Source organism: Triticum aestivum, chromosome 6A (genome assembly GCF_018294505.1).
Source record: "Triticum aestivum cultivar Chinese Spring chromosome 6A, IWGSC CS RefSeq v2.1, whole genome shotgun sequence".
In the NCBI taxonomy this organism is placed as follows: domain Eukaryota; kingdom Viridiplantae; phylum Streptophyta; class Magnoliopsida; order Poales; family Poaceae; genus Triticum; species Triticum aestivum.
This window is the reverse complement of record NC_057809.1, coordinates 100,456,246-100,477,243: the sequence shown is the minus strand read 5'-3', so window position 1 is coordinate 100,477,243 and position 20,998 is coordinate 100,456,246. Positions and strand designations below refer to the sequence as shown.

At 50.6% G+C, this 20,998-nt stretch overlaps 1 protein-coding gene across 1 annotated transcript; it reads right to left on the bottom strand.

The window, feature by feature from the left end:
• Positions 1 to 504: 504 nt before the first annotated feature.
• On the bottom strand, positions 505 to 1,203 carry LOC123129492 (uncharacterized). The gene has a single exon (XM_044549640.1). The coding sequence runs from the start codon at positions 1,201 to 1,203 to the stop codon at positions 505 to 507; it is 699 nt and encodes a 232-aa protein (XP_044405575.1).
• Between the last annotated feature and the right edge of the window lie 19,795 nt (positions 1,204 to 20,998).

The following is a 20,998-nucleotide window of genomic DNA, read 5'->3' as shown; positions in this document are numbered from 1 at the left end:
CTCGAAGATGGGCGCCAGGGTCTCCACTCCGTCTTGTGCGGCGCGACGGTGCACTGGGAAGGGGGTACGCCTCATGGTGCCGACGCAGACCAGCGGCGGCGTTGGCGACGACTGGAAGCCAGGTGGCCTGGACGGCGATGGAAGGGGCCTCACCATGGCCTCAGGCGAGCACAGCTCGAGCAGAGGCTGGCTATGAGTCGCACCCAACAGGAGGGAGCTCCTGGTCTCGTCACGTTTAGAAGCAGGGCTTGGCGGCAGGACCGTGGTTGGGGAGAGCGGCGGGGACACTGGTGGAGTGCGCTCATCTTGGGATCGCAGCCTAGAGGAGCGAGGCGAGGCGTGACGGACGGGGCTACGCCCACGCGCAAGCTGCTCCGCCGGCAGCTGGACGGGCAGCAGCTCGAGGACACGAGTTGGCTCACCACTACCCGATCCCGAGCCTCGCAGAACTGCAGCAGAGCCGGGGCATGCAAGGGGGGCAATCACAGCAGCGTTGCCCTCCCGTCAGTGCCCTCCCGAGCGGTCCCTGGTGCGGTCCTGGCCATCATCGTGGTGGCGCTCGCGAGTGTTGCGAGAGAGCGAGCGCCGCACCTTGGCGCCCCAGCCCTCCCGAGCACGGCCACCATCGCGCCCGCGCCGGCCGTCGCGGTCGCTGTCATCTTGGCGCCTATCCGGGCGCCGCTCAGTACACCCCTGCGCAGGTCGGCGATCCCTTGGGGTGTACGTGCCATCGACAAACTTCATATACCAGGTGAATTCATGAACTTCCGGTGGCAGCGGGTTGTCATCGTCGTCGCCGGCCTTGGAGTGGTCCTCGTGGAGGTCCAGATGGATGATGACGCGATGACAAAGGCCGCGCCGTCCCCGACGGCGGTGACCACGGGCCGGCAGCGTTAGCCATTTGACCTTGGGGATGGCACTGGGATCGGCCGTCCATGCCCACAGTGCCATGTACCTCGTGTCCTCCTTGCGAAGGGAACGTGGCTCGATGTAGTCGAGAGAGCAGCCACGGCCGATGAGGAAGGTGGCGATGTAGTTGTTCCAGCCGTGCAGCGGGACGCCTTCCAAGCAGAGCCGGACGTGGTGGAGCTGGTCCTCATTGTCGGCGTGCGCTTCAAGCCTCCACTCACGCACATAGATGCGGTAGCCAGCGCCGGGAAGATCACCGCGGGACAGAGCCTCGGCGCAGTGGTGCTGATGCATAAACCGAACAAAGAATTGCTCGGGATAGTGCTGGACCACCTCGACGTCCGCCTGACGCGCGCCCAGGGCCGTTGCAAGCTCAGAGGCCACCTGCCGGCAGGAGACGTCCTTCCGGCCACCCTCGAGCCAAGCGACCGCACCGTTGGAGGAGAGGACGGCCGCTTGCAGCTGCATCTCAGGCGTCGCTGGGACAACAACGAAGTCTTCCGCCGGCCGCAGCGAAGCGTCACCAGGCCGTAGCGAGGCGCCACCAGGCCGCGCCATGTTGGTCCGAGGGGTAGCAGGCAGCAGCAGCGGGCGAGGGGATTCCCAGCCACGACCCAGGCGAGATGCCCCGACGACAGCAGTAGTAGGGCGGGGGAGAGGTGGTGGAGGCACGGCTAGGCTGTCAAGAGAGCTCAGAGGCTTCCAGAGGTTTTGACAGCCGCGCGATTTGTGCCCATTTTGTAGGCAGCGGGAGCAGCGAATTGGGTCGCGGCACCCCTCAGCACGATGACCGCGGAAGAGGCACCGACAACACCGGCCTAGGAGCCATCGGGAAATGGGCGTCGGCTTGAATGCCGGGGCGGCCAAAGCCGGGCGGCGCGGGCCTTTACGCGATGCGACGAGGCGCTAGTCGCCGGTCACTTCATCCTCGCGCCCCGCATAGGGCTGCAACCCCGGCATTGAAGACGCACCAGCAGCATGGTGGAAGGAGGTCAGCTGCCTCCCAACAGCGCAATTAAGGCTGGCTTCGCCTGGGACTTGAATGCGTGAGGAAGCCGCAGCAGGGGCGGCGAGTCCCGGCCCAACCAAAGCCTGTCTCGGAGATGCACTTGGCGGCTGCGAGTCAGGGACGAAGCCGCCTGAAGAGGTAGATCCGCCCTGACCTGCCGGCAGCGAATCTGGATCTGGCGAGGCTGCAGCAGATGAGCACCGGAAGGACGAAGTTCTCCTAAGCAGCACGAGCTGGACGCCAACAGGGCCGCCAGCAGGCGGCGGCGGCAGGGGCATAAACCAGGAGGCGAAGCCGGAGCAGGGAGCTGCGGCCGCCCCCGCCGGCGCAGGCGCAGGCGCGGGCGCGGGCACGGTGGGAAGAGTGTGGGCGGGCACATGGTGGGCACGTGTTGAATTCTTATAAAAAAACACAGGAAATGAGTAGTATTCCTATGATATTCCCGTACGCCTTTCCTACGAACCGAATGCATCTATAGAAAATTTTCCTCTGGAATCCTTGTTCCTACGTTTTTCATAGGAAAAACCTCCAAACCAAATAAGGCCATGATAGTCTGCCGTTGAGAATATGGTTGCCTCGTTTATGAAACTCCCGGCCTCGCTTCGTGCAGTATTGTTTTATTTCCGTATAGCGGCTACTTGATGGTTTGATACTATTTCTTTGTACATTGTTGCATGGCTACCTTGGCTAATTTGCATGTCCCGCTAGAATTATCGGTCTACAGAGAACACCCTATAATAATACCAACTTCATCATTACTTAATACATGAAAATATTGTACTGTTGGATCCCTACTGATGGAGCACACCGACGACAAACACAAAAGTTCATGCGGCAGTCAAGATTGATGCTCTTAGAAGCACATGTCTTGAGAATCCTTAACAATCCAAGTTATAAGTTTAAAGTCGAATGAATATTTTCCTCACAACTTTTCGATAAAGGATGGATTTTATTGACTCAAAGTAAAGTATCAAGAGGATACAAACAAATGAGTATACACCCGGCCTCTGCATAGCTAAGATGTACACAGCCAACACCAACGCACGCACACAAAACAAACCGACAAATAGCGAAGTCATACTAGACCAAAGCTATGCGTAGGCGAGGAAAAAAGAAAAAAGCCCCAAAGCGATCAGATCACGATCGGCAAACTATAACAATGACCATATCTGCACCGACAATCTCATGACACCACGCGGACGACGACGTTCTTCAACAGCAACGCCTTAAGAAAGGGAGCGACACTCAAGTGTCACCGTCACCGGATCCAGCCATCTAAGACTAGAATCTAGGTTTTCACCCTGAAGAATCAGTCCGAACATTTCGAACAATGCCTTCAACAAGGTAACGACGTAAAACATCGCCATTGTCAAGTATACCCAACACGGGCGAGACCAAGGCTTTCACCCCGGAGCTCTAGACTGGGTGCTCAAGTAGCACCACCATCGAGGTCATTCATGTGTTGTCGCCACCACTTTTCCACAATCCCAGTAGCTATAGGCGATATGCCCGCCGCCACCGCACAACAATCCCTCTGCATCAAGACATCGTCCACAGTTTGCATTTTGCCGCCGAAGTCAGCCATCACATCTACAGAGATGAAACTCTCATAAACTTTTGATGGAGGCCATAATCCACGGCGAGGCCGCCGCCGTCCCAGATCCAATCTCCCATGACATAATCCTAGGTGGACACCAACAGCCAGCACCATGGGTTGTAGCTAGCCGGCAACCTGGGCGGCCGCCGATCATGTGCATGCATGTCCACGCATGTATATGCATATGCCTCCATGCACCAGCCCCGTGTGCTTCCCCTGATCATACTCCAAGCCATAGAGATCATCCAGATCGCAGCCTGAATCACCAATTAGCTGCCAGATCTGAAAAGATCGGAAAACTAGCAACATGGGACGGCAACGGCCAGATCGGGAGACACCATGCTATGGACAGATCAGGAAGCCAGCGGCATGGGACAACGACAGCCAGATCGGAAGGCAATCACCTGGGGAAAGAATAGAAAAAAAACGGTCTAGGACACCCCGCCGCCGCCGTCCGCCGGGCGCCGGCCTCCAACGACGACGGCAAGGTAAACGGGGCTGCGTGGAAAGGCCTCCGAAGGTAGCTGCGGTGGCGCCTCCGGAGTCGCTGGAAGCGACCCGGGAGGCTAGCGGGTGTTGTCTTCTTTCTTTAGCAAAACCTAAGGAAAGTACTGGCATGAGTCATCAACAAATCATGAACTTCAGATCAGTCATTGAAACATAAATTATTGCCACGATTAAAATCTTACGCGCTACGAGTGGCGGAGCCAAGGAGCGAGCAAGGAGACACCACCCCTAAGGATCGAGTAAATTCTTCATACGCATGATGATTCCAATCTCAAAGTTGTCACAATCACCATCTTCAAATGATGGATCGCGCATCATTTCAGAAAGCACTGATGGAACTGAATTCGAGGAGTGATACTCTGCACAATCTGCAATTGAACTCGATTCCTTCTCCCTACTCTCAGATTGCAATTGAACTCGATTCCTTCTCCCTACTCTCAGATTGCAATTGAACTTAATTCCTTCTCCATACTCTAGGATTTAAAAGTAGAAACATCTTCTACATCAAGCGGTTTATTAGGACAACCATCCCAGATCACGGTAAACTATGTTTAGAGGAACATTTGATGGCAAGTAAATCAAACAAGAAATCCGACGGCCAGAAATGTTGAGGGCGTGAGAGCTCTCACTTTAGGCTCAATTTTACTGTTGTAAATTGCAGGTAACTGTGCAGCCTCCCCTCGATTAAAAAAATATGAAAACAGAAATAGGCCATTAGAAGCCCACACATGTCTAGATGGCCTCGTCTGCTGGCTCCTAGTATCACTCACTCGACAGATGATTCTCCCATGATTAGTGGATGTGGAGTATCTATTTCTGAGCTCAAATGCTCCCTGACGAATAGTAAAATAAAAAATTAATAAAATTCTGAAATTGTTTTGGTAAACTTTGACATTTTTTTTTGTATTCGTGCAAAATTTCAGCATGAAAGGATGTTCGTGGAAGTTGTGGCAAAAAAAATCAATGCTGATTTTTTTTGCCACGTGTCATTTTGTGCTGAAATTTGATATGCATATAGAACATTTGTCAAAGTTTACCACAAAAAACATTCAGAATTTATTGAATTTGTTTACTACTTTTTTTGATTTTACTGTTTATGAGGGTGCATTTGAGCTCGGAATCAAAATTTGACTTTCAATTATTAGCATGCTATTATGGTCAGGGCGGTTGGCTGCCTTCCGCCCTTTCCGCTTGTGCTTACGTTCAAATTATGATGGTGCTGCCACGATCGACGAGCGATCCTACTAGCTGTCGTGTTGCGTTCTTTGCTCATGATCATATTCGATTCGGGTTTAATCCAGTGACACCAGGGTCGCAACGGCCAACCCTGTAGACTGCACTCATCAAGTCTTCATGGGTCCAAGCCAACTAGGAAATGTTAGCACTGCCGACTATTGTCTATTAATGACTCTCAACTATCTTATATGTGTTGGAATTGGCATACAACTTTTAGTTATTTTGATTGTGTGATATATGATGCCAATTCATTTTTCGTATTATTTTGATTGTGTGGTCTGTGATGCCATTATGAATAGAAAAGCACCAACAAACACATACAGAATAATTCAAGCTTTATATATGTTGCTCCGAGTTTTCAATCTAGTGCTATGTTAATGATGCAAACGTGCTAGTTAAAAATTCTGATCCAGTGAAAGATGGCTAGTTTCGAAATTGCATGATAACCTACCTTGAAAAGGAATTAGTAGTTAAGTACTCCTCTCATGAAGTTAATAGTAATATTTTCGACCTTATTAGTAATTGTAAGGCCAAATTTAAACTAATACAAATGTAGCTATGTGTTAATTGCGTCGAAATACACATTGCTACCGTATCGTGGTACTTATATTTTTGCACTCGACAATTTCTATTTCATCAATTTGGCTACCCCCACCCCACACACACACCCATCTCTAAACCCTGGCTTCGCCGCTGCGTTGTACAAAAAAAAATGCAGAGAATCAAAAGGTAGACAAAATATTGAAGTGTCACGGATTGACCCCATAGAGAGAAGGTGATATAAGATAAGCCAAAGAGCATCGATCCCAATTTGTGCCCGCTACACTAGAGAGCTCACAATATTTTTGAGTCGATAACATTTCATGGTTATGCATGCCGATCTTAATATTGAGGGACCAAGATACGGTAGGATTAGAAGACATTAGGAAAGACACCATCATAAAGAGATTGGATAACATTTCATGGTTATGCATGTGGAACGAGCAGCGTCGTACATTCCCTTTCCCCCGCTGGCAGTGTCGCTGAAGAACCCGGGCACCGCGAACGACTCGACACGTCCGGCTCCATCGGAGTATCTGTGCGTCGCATCCACGTTGCATGCCACCTTAATCTTCATTAGGCCTAGCTGCATCGTGTCAGGGTGGATTTAGTAGTATTTTTGACCTTATTAGTAATTGTATAATGTTAAATGTAAACTAATACAAATGTGGCTATTTGTTAATTTCGTAGACCCAAGCATTGCTAGAGTATCATGATACTTATTATTTTGCACTCAACAGTTTCTATTTTATCGATTTGACCCCCCCCCCCTCCACACACACACACACACACCCCACCTCCCAGACCACACCGTCTCCAAACCCTGGCTTTGCCGTTGCGTCGTACAATAACAAATGCTAAGAATCAAAAGGTAGACAAAAAATTAAATCGTTTCTGATCGGCCCCACGGAGAGAAGGTGATATAAGATAAGCCAAAGAGCATCCACCCCATTTTGTGCGCACTACATTAGAGAGCTCACAATATTTTGACTGATACCATTTCATAGTTACTTATGCATGCACATCTTAATACTGTGGGAACCAACATACGATAGGATTGGAAGACATTAGGAAAGATACCTTCACTGAGAAAGGGAGGCGGACATGTGGAACAAACAGTGGCGTACATTGCCTATCCCCGGCCAGCAGCGCCTCTGAAAGAAACAGGGCACCGCGAACGACTCAACACGCCCGGCTCCGGAAAAGCCGCGTCCCCATCGGAGTATCTATGCAGCGAATCAAGTTGCGCGCCACATGACTTTTCCTCGACCCTGGTCGCGTCGCGTCAGGGTAGATGCTGATGGCGGGAGGAGGGTGAGAACGACCGATGCTTCCCCGTCCGAAGGAGCATCGGCGGACCGGATCGCCTCAAGCCGGACAAGCCTCGAGAAATGCAACGAAAGCCATTTCTGCTCTCTCTAGGCATATCGTATCGTATCCCTATCCCAGGTCCCAACAAAAAGACGACCGGCCAGGGAAAGGAGCAGGGCCTGCCCCTTCGATGCCATACCCACCGCCTGCCTGTGTTTCTCTCCCTACTGCTACTTTGGCTCAAGAAAGAAAAACGTACTACTGCTACTAGTCCCGTTACACGGCACTGCATGCTTGCTGTGAACTTTTGCTGTCTCTCGCACACACTTGTACTTGTACTCTGCATGAGCGCTTCGTCTATATTGTGTTAAAAAAATACACCGTGTGTGTCTGCCATGCATGACCTTCTTTTGCATTTATTTTATTATAGCTTATTTACGGTCACTAAATGATGACAAGTTGAGAATAGGCACAAGTTGTCAAGGTGAACTAGATCATGGAAGACGCGCTTTGCTGCGCCCGTCAATTTTGGCAATAAAATGGTCAGAATTTCTAAAATTAGTTACAAAATATGTTAAATTTGTGGCAAACATATATCACTAATCAAATAGTTGGTTGGATCTTGGGTTTGATTTGTATGATTTGAAAGTTGGCCTATTCATTATTTTTCCTTGACAAGACTTCACCTAAGTTGGACATCCTTCCGCATGACACTAAGTTATTGAAGCAATATTCACATATTGAACCATGAGAGAACGTGTGTATATAGCTCATACAAAAATGTTTCGGATAAACCAAGTTATGCAGTACCATTTAATGCATAGTTGAAAATTCTCCATAAGCATATGGAAAATGAACTAAAATATCATCCCTTAAGAAGTGTTACAAATATGATTTTGGCCTACTTTTACGAAGGCATAGAACTGAAGGGCATATTAAAACAATGGGCAAACAAGAACTATTCTGAAATATCTGAAAATAAACTCTTTGATACACGCTCTAAATAGTAATTAATTGGTCCAAGACCAACCCTGACAATAAGAAACTTTTGTTTGTAGTAGTGGTTGGATTGGTCACAGATTTCTTGTCTTACAAACCAGTGGTATGATTAGGTCCGAACTGATATAAATTATTTGAGAACAAATTATAAATCATTATTTTCTCGATATATCTGTGAAAACACACTTCATAATTCATATATGTGACATATAGTCTCCAGAAGTTCAACTTACAACATGTATTGTACATTTAATGATTGTAGTCACCAAATATTAAAAATAGACAGCACCTCGCAATGGTCAACATGACATTTCTCCAAGAGTCAAAGATCCCGAAAAGATCATAACACCTTCAATAAAGGTCAATGTCTCAAAAAGTCAAGGGCATACTCAAGTCATTACAAACCATATTTTTCTGTAGATTGAACACACTCATAATTTGTGCAGATTAAACGCAACCATAATTTTGTGCAGATTAAACGCAACCATAATTTTGTGCAGATTGAACACATTCACGGAGTTACCAACCTCGTATAATCAAGTGCTCCAGAACATTGACTTCATCTACAGATGGAGATCTGTAGCAGATAATATGATAAAAAAATCTTCCTATCTTGTATACCCTGCTGCACAAAATAAAAAATTCAAGGAATTTAAATACATGATTAATAAAGAATATATAACCATGAACCAAGTCTAGAAGCAGTAATCTGACAAAAAAAGGTGTTTGATGCCTTTGTAGCAAGTGCCACCGCAAGTTAGTTTCAAGATGTTTGCTACATTAACTTCCTTGTGCACATCTTCTGGAATTGGTATGGCTATAAATGAAAGGGAAATGAGTTAGGAAGCAACTATGAGAAGCATACTGTAAGAGGCTACGGAGCTGATTTGCATGCCAGCATATTGCTAACATGAAACAAGGATTCCATAATTAAAATAGTACAAAGGCTTATATTGTTTAAACTGCCACGCTCAGCCCAATCAGTATGTACTTAGAGATTCAAGTATATTATATATATGTTCTCTCTTTATTACTAAACCAGTAAACCAAATGATTGATGTTTTCACTATTCAAAAACACACACACAAGATTTGTAATGGGATGGAGCGTCAAGATTATATCTCACGTATTCAATCCTATGGAAGACCAGGGATGGAAACAGCAAATTAACAGGTATAACCTAGAGGGCAGAAAAAAGTTACTCCTGACGCGAGTAGTATTTAGTACGTACCACGGGAGATTAGGCGTTGATCCATTAGTGGGCTGCAAAGCACCAGTATTTGGTGAGATTAATATCGAGCCGTTCACGACCGAAGGCGTGGCCGGCGAAATAGAAGCTCTGAAGCTGTGGTGGAGAGGCGCTGTGCTGCTGCGCCGTCGCTCCTGATGCGCCTACGTTGCTGCCGCCACGCCTCCGCCGCGAGGAAGACCAAACCGATCTCATCATCGATGAGGAAACCCAGATGCTACCGGATCCGGGGTTGGCAGTCTGCTCCCGTGCAGCGAGGGAGAGGGCACGGTGGAGAAGGGGCTCTGCTGCTGGGGAGATCGGGAGAGAGGATACACGGGGCAGCAGCTTCCCACGATGACGATGTGGGGGCGGACGGCTCCGGTGCAAGGCGGCGGGGCGCCTGCGAACTGGGCGGCCGTCGGAGGGGGAAGCTGTTCGATCCATTCGCAGAGAGAAAGACGAAGCGGGGGTGAGGAGAGAGACAGAAGACGGTCGGTCCAGCGGACTGGGCTTCTATAGCAGCCCAATTAAGCCCAATCAACCACAGGCCTTAAAAAAAGTCACCAGAGTAGCAGCCCATCAGGACAGATGGCCCAGTTCGCGGTAAACTCGCACTGAACGAAGATCCAACGGCCAGAAATGATTCAGACGCGAAATCTGACAGCTGGAATCGCTGATGGCGTGAGAAAGCTCGGTTTAGATGCGGTTATACTGTCCTTAATAGCACGATAATTTTTAGGTACTCTAGTATTTAGGGCAAAAAAAGAAAAGAAAAACATGTATGAACATGATTAGATGAGCTTATCAGTGAGGTGAGGCTCTATTTCAAAAAAAGGTGGAACGGAGTGTATTGACGCTTTCTACATATTGAAAACCGCACGAGGCTGAGCCAGCTACGTATAAACAATATTGGCATTACCATTTCTATCGAGATGATGTGTCGCTGACGTTGCACACAGTGAATTTCACACCGATTACTTAGCTGGAAACACAGGAGACCAATCATTGATATCGTACAACTGGACTAGATTTCCAATACAAAATGACAACATGGTAAAATGAAAAATAAGTCATTTTCTTCAAAATGTATGAACACCTATCATATATTTCTTTTCTTTTATTTTTGGATTATGTTTATGTACACATGCTCTTCAAATACAATCCTCAATGCCAAATATGTTGGCAAAGTAAATAAATCACGCATCAACCTTTTTATACTCAATTGTAGTCGAGGGGAGAAAATACACCACACCATTATTTACTTATACAACAGAAAAAAGATCATTGAATAATGTATCCAAAAAGTGTGTAGTTTTGAAACTACCTCTACTCCTAAACTCTCTGCTTTGATGATCACAACCACATTCTTCCGCATGTATGTTTTATGTCATGATCACGTTACTTCTGAATAAAGTTGTGGTTGTACCTCCGAGCAAGTAAATAGGAACTTTGTCATACCTTGGCACTCATCAATGGTCATATGACTAACATGTGGGGACAGACATACGACGAGCAACTTGTCCATTTTAAGTTTACACCACTATTTGCACGTCATAGCCAAGGGTAAAAAATAGACAAGCCGTGGGTCGCATGGCTGCTTAACCTCTACCCAACTAAAACCAGCTGGGCCGAGAAGCTGCCCAATCGTCAGAGCATGGCATGGGTGCGACTGTGCATTAAAATTGGTTTGATACCATTCATTTGTAATGTCTATCTTGCATATTTTGCTTGCCCCGTTAAAATTATTGGTCTATATCTTGAAAATTCTTAACAATCCAAGTTACACGTGTAAAGAAGATTGAACATTTTCCCCACAACTTACCTATTAAAGTACTAGCATGAGTCATGAGCAAAATCTAAACTTTATACGAGTCGATGAAACCTGGATTATTGCCACAATGAAAGTCGTACGCAGTACAACAACAAATGCAGAGAATCGAAAGGTAGATAAAAATATTGAAGTGTCACGAGTCGGCCCTACCGAGAGAACGTGATATAAGCTAGTCAAAAAGCATCGACCATCGACCCCATTTTGTGCCCTCTACACTAGAGGGCTCACACTATTTTTCGTCGGCCCCATTTTAGAGTCATACATGTTCGTCTTAACACTGAGAAACCCGGGACACTGTAGGATTCGGAGACATTAGGAATGCCACGTTTACACAGCGAATGAAACCAGCCTCTGCCAGGAGCGGTGGTGTATATTGTCTTGCCTCGGGCAGCATCTCCTCTGAAGGACACCGGCACCGCGAACGACTGGACAGGTCCGACCCCCAAAAGGCCACGTCGCATCGGAGTATCTCGGCGACGCATGCAAGTTGCGCACGACTTGACCCGTCCTCGAGCCCGCCTACTCTTGTCTCGTCAGTACAGATGCTGCTGGCAGGGCGAGGACTAAGGAGCGATGCCTCCCTTCTTTTTCTTCACGGAGAAACAAAAGAGGCAACCACACCTGTTTCTGCTCATCGTATCCCAAGTCCCAGCAGAAAGACGATCGGCTGGGGGAAGGGAGCGGCGTGACGGTGACGACTGACGAGACTCCCCTCCGTCACGTGCTAGGCTGGTTGTTGCACAAATGATATGCTGGAGTAAATTCTGGCACTACGCCTCATTTGCAAAAAGAAAAAACAAGGGAAAAATGATGTGCGCACCTACGCGGTACACCGTGCAGCTTTTATTTTTGCGGGAAATCTCCTGACTTATATATTTCAGTGAGTTATTTTAAAACACTGACTATATATTTTACAGTAGAGAAATGTATCGACCACGCACTAGTCCTCCTAACCTAGACTCATTATCTTAAGCAGATGAGACTACACTAGTAGGAGACTAGAAGTAGAAGTATTTTTCTCTCCAATACGCAAAGCTTGCGTATCATTCCATTGATAGAAGGAGTTAAGAAAGAGTACAAAGGATGGTGCATCACATGACACGAACGCAGAAGGCGTGAGCATAGCGCCCGGAGCAGAGAAGCATGTGATGCTCAGCCCAACAAAAAAGAGAAAAGCACGGCTAAATTCAACGCTGTGGGACGCAGCCCAAACCAAAAGCAACAAGACGACCGACATCTCTAAATCCATCGTCGAGGACGCCGCGAGCAAACAAGACGACGCCTTCAAGAAGGAGAACGACGCTGAGGCGCCGCCGCCGTCCGATCCGACAAGTCAGACCTAGGGTTTCCCCTGACGCTCGAAGTGGCGCACAGATAGCGGCCATGACAGCGCCTCCAGGAAGGAAACGACACCTGCAGGTGTCGTCGCTGCCAGCCTTAAAAGGTCAGGCTTTCGCCCTGGCTGAGTCTGAGCAATCCCAAGCCGTCGGAACAAAACTCAAAGATGAGAAAGTCTGGCCGTAGGCCGGAACCACCCCCACAGGAAGGGGAGCCACCGGAAGAATGAGCTGCAGGACAGGCGGATGGGACACGAAGGTGGCTGGATCGATGACGCAGGTAGGACGTAGGAGGGCGATGATGGCCGAAGTCCCAGACGAGCCCGGATCCGGAGAGGGGCGCAGATACGGGCTACCGGGACCGGAGCCGCAGGGACAACCGATGAAAAACCACATAAAAACGCTACTACAATCCACAATCCATCGGTAGCTAGGGATACGATGATGCCAAGCTAGTTGGACGATGGAAATCTCATTCACACTGATTGCATCGTTACGAAGAGTACAAGATATACACGAGTCAGCCCGTGGGAAGCGGCACGCAGGCCTGGGCTCTCGGTTAGATCCTAAAATCGAGGAGGTTTACATACAAACGTGTATACAAGTGTACAGGAGTTACATGACATATTAACACCCCCCTCAGCTGGAACGCCATTAGGCTAGACATTCAAGCTGCTACGGAACTCATGAAACACATGGGATGGCAGACCCTTGGTAAATACGTCAGCGAACTGGGAGCTGGATGGCACATGCAAAACGCGAGCTTCCCGAGCGCCACGCGGTCACGGACGAAGTGCAAGTCAATCTCAATGTGCTTCGTACGCTGGTGTTGCACCGGGTTGGAGGCGATGTAGGTAGCAATGACATTGTCACAATATACAATTGTGGCCTGAGAGGGCGGGCAACGTAACTCATGAAGGAGTTGCCATAACCAGCAGGACTCTGCCACACAATTAGCCACACCGCAATACTCGGCCTCGGCACTGGAACGGGACACCGTGGGTTGCCGTTTCGAGGACCACAAGAGAAGGTTCTGCCCGAGAAAAACACAGAACCCGGAGGTAGATTTACGGGTGCCGGGGCAACCGGCCCAATCGGCATCCGTATATGCAATGAGATCGTGAGAAGAGGACGGATAAAACTGTAACCCATAGTGTGTGGTGCCGCGGAGGTAGCGTAAGATGCGTTTGATGAGCTGCATGTGGGAGTCATGGGGTGCATGCATAAAGAGGCAAACTTGTTGGACGGCGTATGAGATGTCGGGGCGAGTGAGTGTGAGATACTGTAAAGCACCGGCGAGACTACGATACAGCGTGGGATTCGCCAAGGGAAGGCCATCAGCGACAAACAGTTTAGACGTGGTGTCAATGGGTGTGGAGACATGCTTAAAGTTGAGCATATGAGTGCGGTCGAGGATCTCTAGTGAATATTGTTGTTGGCAGAGAAAGAGGCCCGAATGGTTGGTGGTGACATTGATGCCAAGAAAGTGGTGTAGGTCGCCAAGGTCGGTCATGGAGAATTCTTGCTTGAGAGAATTGATAACATGTTGAAGAGTGTGTGGGGAGCTGGCGGTGAGGATGATATCATCCACGTACACAAGCAAGTATGTGATGGAAGTGCCGTGATGCAGAATGAACATCGAGGAGTCACTCTTGGATGCAAGAAAACCTAGTGACAAAAGAAAAGACCGAAAGTGATGGAACCATGTGCAAGGGGCTTGTTTCAAGCCATAAAGAGACTTACGAAGGAGACACACATGATCCGGACGAGACGAGTCCACAAAACCAGCCGATTGTGCACAATAGACCGTCTCCTTGAGGTCCCCATGGAGGAAGGCATTTTTGACGTCAAGTTGGTGGATGGGCCATGAGCTCGTCGTAGCAATGCTTAGGACAGCGCAGATGGTAGCCGGTTTGACCACCGGACTAAACGTCTCAACATAGTCGACACCTTCCTTTTGAGTGAGGCGATGAACAACCCAGCGCGCCTTATACCGTGCCAATGTACCATCAGTGTTGAACTTGTGGCGGAAGATCCACTTGCCAGTCACCACATTCACACCTGCAGGCTTAGGAACCAAAGACCAAGTCGAATTAGCGATTAAAGCATCAAATTCATCACGCTTTGCTTGTTGCCAATGTGGGTCTTTGAGAGCCGTGCGATATGTGGGAGGGATAGGGGATATGGTGGAACTCGGCTGGGCAGAGAGGAAAAGACGTCTGGGAATGCAAAATCCTAATTTGGCACGTGTTTTCATTTTATGGGAGTTGTGGGGGGCTTGATTGGCTGGGCATGGGCAGGAAGACGTGGCCGAACGGGAGTGGAAGGCACGGAATCGGAGGAAGATGGCGTGGGGTCCTGGCTAGAGCAAGAAGGCGCAGGATCCGAGGAGGATCCGGGGGCAGGCTCAGTGGGTTCGTGATCCAAGGAGGAAGGGGTGGCAGGCGAGTCGCCCGAGGACGCGCGTGCGGCAGGCGATGCATGCGAGGCAGAATCGGTGGGCCGGTGCGAGCTGGTGGAGGCGAGGCTCGTGGGTGGTGTGGTGGGGTTGGCGGACAGCTAGCGAGGCGGGATAGGCCTGCATGGAAGTGTCCCATCGGATTGGGTAGGTGGGAAGCGGGACGAGGAATCAGCGGGGTTGGCGACCGAATCTGGCAGCGGAAGGAGGCAGGATCACGCCAGATTTTCTGTGGGGAGGCGTGGAGAGGTCGAGGGTGCGGGGGGCTCGTAGGGAAAAATGTTTTCATCAAAGATGACGTGACGTGAAACTATAACACGACGAGTTGTGAGATTGTAGCATCGGTACCCCTTATGCTCGAGGGGATAGCCTAGAAAAATGCATCGAGTGGAGCGTGGGGAGAGTTTGTGGTCGGTGGTGGCATATAGATTAGGAAAACAAAGGCAGACAAACACGCGGAGATGATCGTAGGTAGGATGAACGCCATGAAGCATGTAGTATGGGGTGTTGTTATGAATGGCACGAGAGGGTGTCCGGTTGAGAAGGTAGGTGGCGGTATGAAGGGCTTCGACCCAAAACGCCGGGTTGAGATTGGCTTGGACAAGGAGAGTGCATAAGATGTCATTGGTGGTCCGAAGGAGGTGCTCGGATTTGCCGTTTTGGGGGAAAGTGTGAGGGCACGAGAAACAATAGGCAATGGCATTCGCAGAGAAGAAAGTGCGTAGGGAGGAGTTGATGAATTCTCCGCCATTGTCGCATTGCAATGCCTTGATGATTACGTTGTATTGGGTATGAACAAACGAGAAGAAGCATTGTAGGGTGGTGGAGGTGTCGGATTTGTGGCGTAGAGGAAATGTCCACGAGAAGTGGGAGTAATCATAAAGCACAACCAAATAAAACTGATAGCCGGAAAAACTGACCACTTGAGAGGTCCACAAATCACAGTGTACTAATTCAAATGGTGCAAAGGTGCGACTACTAGAGGAAGGAAAGGAAAGGCGCGATTGTCTTCCTAATTGACAAGCGGTACATGGAGAGTGCACACGTTTATTACAAGGAGTGAGAAAACCAGTAGCTACTAATGAAGACAAAGTTTATGGACTAGGGTGGCCGAGGCGACAATGCCACACATCGCCGGAGGAGACAGTGGTGGAGAGAGCAGCACGCCAAGCCTGGTTATTGCCATAAAACGGATAGAGGTCGCCGGTACTAGCGGAGATCACGATGACTTTCCTGGTGCGAAGGTCCTTCACAAGAAAACCGAATGGGTAAAATTCTATAAAGCAAGAATTGTCTTTAGTAAATTGACGAACAGAAATAAGACTAGTAATGACAGTGGGAGAGAATAAAACATCACATAGATGGAAGTTATGGGGAGGGAGAGAGGTGGAGCCGGTGGCCTGAATAGGGAGATGAGTGCCATTGCCAACAACAATGCTAGATAAATTATGCTTTAAACGAGAACTCGAGAAGGTGAGGTTACCAGGATTGCTGGTGACGTGAGAGGAAGCGCCGCTGTCGAGGTACAATTCATGGGAGGGGGCACCAGTGTTGGGGAAGCCTTGAGAGCTGTAGGCAGCTTGCAGCATGGCAAGGTGATCCCATGATGGCTGCTGCGGGGGGATCGACGCAGGCTAGGTGGGGAGCTGCATCTGGTAGGCATGCGCGTGGGATCCCGGGCAAGGGCCTAGCACCCCGGCGCTGTTGGGCGGGATCCAACCAGGACGCGAACCGGGCAGTGCCATGCCGTAGGGGGCGAAGAACCCCATGTACGGGCTGAACTGGGGCGCGTAGGGGTTGGTGTTGCTGCCGCGCCCGCCATGGTCGCCACGGCTGCGCCCACGATCTGCACCGTCCTGACACGAAACGGAGCCCCGTGCTTGCTGTGGGTCGCCGCCATCTGGGCCGCGCTCGGAGAATCGGTCGCCGTGGTCACCCTGCCGTGCGCCAGATGGAGCCGCCTGACCAGAGGAACCCGTGGGAGGGGCGGCGCTGCCATGGACAGCGAGCAGCGCGGTGCTCTCATCAGCAGAACGGTGGTCTTGATTCTCCTCGGCGAGCTTGAGGTGGGATAACACCGTCTCGAAGGGCGGCAGGGGCATCGTGTCACCCAACAACTCGAATGGTGTCGAGGTGCTTGTCAATGCCATGGAGGAATTGGGTGGTGAGGTCCACCTCGGTGACGGCGTGGTCGATGTCGGCGAGTCCGGCGGTGAGGAGCTTCATGCGACGAGCGTACTCGGCAACGGAGCGGTCCCCTTGCTTGAGGTTGCGGTACTGCCAGTTGAGCATCATGTACTGAGTAGCCCGATTGGCTAGGAAGTAGTCGCAGATCCAATACCAGAGCTCGTATGCGGAGGTGGCGCCGACAACGTGGTCAACAATGGGGTCGGCGAGGGTGGCATAGATCCAAAGGACAAGGTGGGCGTCCAGCTCATGGGTGACAGCATCGGCGTTGGGTGGCAGAGGGTGCTCGATGAAGTGGGTGACGCCGTACCAGATCATGAGCATGAGGAAGAATGACTTCCACTTGTGGTAGTTGTGGTCATCTGGATTGAGAAGGAATTTGATGTGGTTTTGGATGCTGTCATGAAAGATTGGGTGTTGGGAGGGAGTGGCGAAGGGAGGCGGCTGCGGTGTAGGGGAGGAGAAGAGTGGGGCGTACTAGGAGGAGCTGGGGGCCGAGGTGCCGCCGAAGATGAATGGCGAGGAGCCAGCAGTGGTGGAGGGAGAGGAATCAGCGCCGCCTGAGTCGGAGAGGGAACCCGGCGAGGTCGCAACGCTCGAGGCCGAGGACGAGGCAGCGAGAGTGGCCGCGGAGGAGGAGGAGTCGACGGCCATGGCGAGAACCTGGAGTCTGATACCAAGTTGGACGATGGAAATCTCATTCACACTGATTGCATCATTACACAAGAGTACAAGATATACACGAGTCAGCCCGTGGGAAGCGGCACGCAGGCCTGGGCTCTCAGTTAGATCCTAAAATCTAGGAGGTTTACATACAAATGTGTATACAAGTGTACATGAGTTACATGACATATTAACAAAGCTGCCAGCATGCAACAGCAACGGCTACCCCATGCATGATCGCGGGAGCCCCGCCCGCTCCGGCCGGCCTCACGAGTTTTGAAGCGCCGCTCGCAGCCGCCGTCCGATCCTGCTGAATTCCATGATTGATTTGATTAACCGGCGCACCCTTTAGCCCCATGCGGCCATGCATGACGATTGCCATGTCCCCACGTACCTATAAAAAGAATAAGTATAAGAGCATCTCCATCCGTTCGCCCCCCAGGGCGCCGAAAAAGAGCCCCCTGGGGCCTGGGGGCGAGCTGGCGCTAGATTGGCGCGTGGGGGCGAGCGGGTTCCCAGCCGCTCGCCCCAAGGTCGCCTCAGACGCGCATTTATTTTATTTTAAAACATATGAATTTGGCAAAGTTTGGCCAAATTCGGCTAACTTGACATTCATATTAAACACGTTCGGCGTTTACATAAATTATAAAAAAAGACATCTACGGGGCAAAGAAGTCGCTGAGCGTCGCGAAGTCACTGACGTTGCCGCCGTCCTCATCGTTGTCGTCGGCCTTCTCCTTCTTGACGGCGCGGCAGCCCCTGTTGGACCCCTGTACGGCGTCTCCAAAGCGGACAGGTGGTGGCGGCGGCGTGTCATCATCGTCGCTGTCGTCGAGGACGACGACGCCTCCCTCGTCCCGGCTGCGGCGACGGGCTTCGAAGCACTCGAAGGCGGCAATCTGGCGCTGCAGCTCCGTCTGTGCCCAGTTGTCGCGCGCCCACTTCAGGGCCGCCTCGTCATCGAGCTCCTCCTCCTTGACACCGCCGGCAAGCCCGGGGAGCCCTGGCTCCTTCTTGATGGCGGCGAGCCCCGGCTCCATCTTCGGTTTGACGAAGCGCGGAGGTGCCGAGGAGGGGGCGCACTGGCCGCCCTCGTTAATGATGATGCCGGTGCTGCGGGTGCGCCGGCCGAGCGGCGTCTCCGTGGCGGGCTCGGGCTTGACGCTGAAGAGCGCCGGCGAGGAGGAGTCGGAGGAGGAGGAGTGGGAGGAGGAGGAAGAGCCGAACCTCCTCGACACCCACGGCCCAGCGCTCCGGCGGGTGGGTGGGACGGGCGCCGCGGCAGGGTATGCCAGCGGCGGGTTGTTGCCGCCCTTGAGGTACTCCAGCACCCCGTGCAGTGTGCGGTCGGGGACGCCCCACCAGAGGCGGCGGCCGTCGCTGTTCTTGATGCCCCCCACCACCGGCGCCCCATTCGTGGACGCCAGCCACTGTTCGTGCCGCCGCTGGAAATACTCCGTCCACGCCGCGTGGTTGTCGGCGGCGTACTGGGGGAGGGCGCGCTGCTCCTCAGTCAAGGCCGACCGCATGCGATCGACCTCGGCGGCGAAGAAGTCGGGGCGCGCATCGACGTCGGGCACCGGGGGGATGGGGACGCTGTTGGGGAACGTAGTAATTTCAAAAAATTCCTACGCACACACAGGATTATGGCGATGCATAGCAACGAGAGGGGAGAGTGTGTCCATGTACCCTCGTAGACCGAAAGCGGAAGTGTTAGCACAACGCGGTTGATGTATTCGTACGTCTTCATGATCCGACCGATCCATGTACTGAACGCACGGCACCTCCGAGTTCAGCACACGTTCACCTCGATGACGTCCCATGAACTCCGATCCAGCAGAGCTTCACGGGAGAGTTTTGTCAGCACGGCGGCGTGATGATGGTGATGATGATGCTACCGACGCAGGGCTTCGCCTAAGCACAACTACGATATAATCAAGGTGGATTATGGTGGAGGGGGGCACTGCACACGGCCGGAATAGATCAATAGATCAACTTGTGTGTCTAGAGGTGCCCCCTGCCCCCGTATATAAAGGAGCAAGGGGAGGCCGGCCGGCCCCTGTAGGCGCGCCAGGAGGAGGAATCCTCCTCCTAGTAGGAGTAGGTGCGTGGCCTGCCCTAGGCCAGCCCTCTCTCTCTCCACTAAGGCCCATAAGGCCCACAATTTCTCCCGGGGGGTTCCGGTAACCCTCCGGCACTCCGGTTTTCTCCGAAACCATCCGGAACACTTCCGGTGTTCGAATATAGTCGTCCAATATATCGATCTTTACGTATCGACCATTTTGAGACTCCTCGTCATGTCAGTGATCATCTCCGGGACTCCGAACTACCTTCGGTACATCAAAACACAAAAACTCATAATACCAATCGTTACCAAACATTAAGCGTGCGGACCCTACGGGTTCGAGAACTATGTAGACATGACCGAGACACGTCTCTGATCAATAACCAACAGCGGAACCTGGATGTTCATATTGGCTCCCACATATTCTACGAAGATCTTTATCGGTCAAACCGCATAACAACATACGCTGTTCCCTTTGTCATCGGTATGTTACTTGCCCGAGATTCGATCGTCAGTATCTCAATGCCTAGTTCAATCTCGTTACCGCAAACTCATTCCATAATACATCATCCTGCAACTAACTCATTAGTTACAATGCTTGCAAGGCTTATAGTGATGTGCATTACCGAGTGGGCCCAGAGATACCTCTCCGACAATCAGAGTGACAAATCCTAATCTTGATTTATGCCAACTCAACAAGTACCATCGGAGACACCTGTAGAGCACCTTTATAATCATCCAGTTACGTTGTGACGTTTGGTAGAACACAAAGTGTTCCTCCGGTAATCAGGAGTTGCATAATCTCATAGTCATAGGAACATGTATAAGTCATGAAGAAAGCATTAGTAGAAAACTAAACGATCAAGTGCTAAGCTAACGGAATGGGTCAAGTCAATCACATCATTCTCTAATGATGTGATCCCTTTAATCAAATGACAACTCATGTCAATGGTTAGGAAACTTAACCATCTTTGATTCAACGAGCTAGTCAAGTAGAGGCATACTAGTGACACTTTGTTTGTCTATGTATTCACACATGTACTAAGTTTCCGGTTAATACAATTCTAGCATGAGTAATAAACATTTATCATGATATAAGGAAATAAACAATAACATTA